General features: G+C 38.4%; 1 protein-coding gene across 1 annotated transcript; it reads left to right on the top strand.

Annotated features, from left to right (window-relative positions):
* Window positions 1-297: 297 nt before the first annotated feature.
* On the top strand, window positions 298-488 carry PPTG_24397 (hypothetical protein; the record flags this gene model as incomplete). Its single annotated transcript, XM_008916892.1, has 2 exons — window positions 298-412; window positions 457-488. 2 exons carry the CDS (start codon window positions 298-300, stop codon window positions 486-488), a joined length of 147 nt encoding a protein of 48 aa, XP_008915140.1.
* Window positions 489-524: the final 36 nt, after the last annotated feature.

The following is a 524-nucleotide window of genomic DNA, read 5'->3' on the forward strand; positions in this document are numbered from 1 at the left end:
TAGTACTGTCTTAATTTCCTCCTCTCTTCATTTTTACGCGCAATCCCCTCTGCTTCTTCTGCAATGTGGCTATTGTCATAAACTGATACCTTGGCTAGAGGGTCATAATCAACATATTGAATATCCATCTTTTAAGATATTTATGCCTATATTATATAGACAAAAAAAATGCCTTCACTGTGTCGAGCAACCACTAGAAACGATACCGCATGTTCTAACAGTGCACTAAAATCTGGGTATTGCCATTATCACGACAAGGATGAGAAGATCAAAATGTATAAGAAAGAACTCTCTAAGATGCATCAGAGAGTTCGTAGATATATCGATATCAGTAATGATATGTTTGAAAAACTGAAAGTTATTCAGCAGTTGAATTATATCAAAGCTGAGCTAATCAAGATAGGAGGCCAAGGTAAGCCCTACAGATCGATTATTGATACGCCTTGCTTCAAACAGAAAATCGAGGAGCTATTCGACAAGCCGATTGAAGAAGCTCACGCTGAGTACGATCGCATGCTGGATCG

The sequence above is a fragment of the Phytophthora parasitica genome (genome assembly GCF_000247585.1).
Source record: "Phytophthora parasitica INRA-310 unplaced genomic scaffold supercont2.90, whole genome shotgun sequence".
Lineage (NCBI taxonomy): Eukaryota > Oomycota > Peronosporomycetes > Peronosporales > Peronosporaceae > Phytophthora > Phytophthora nicotianae.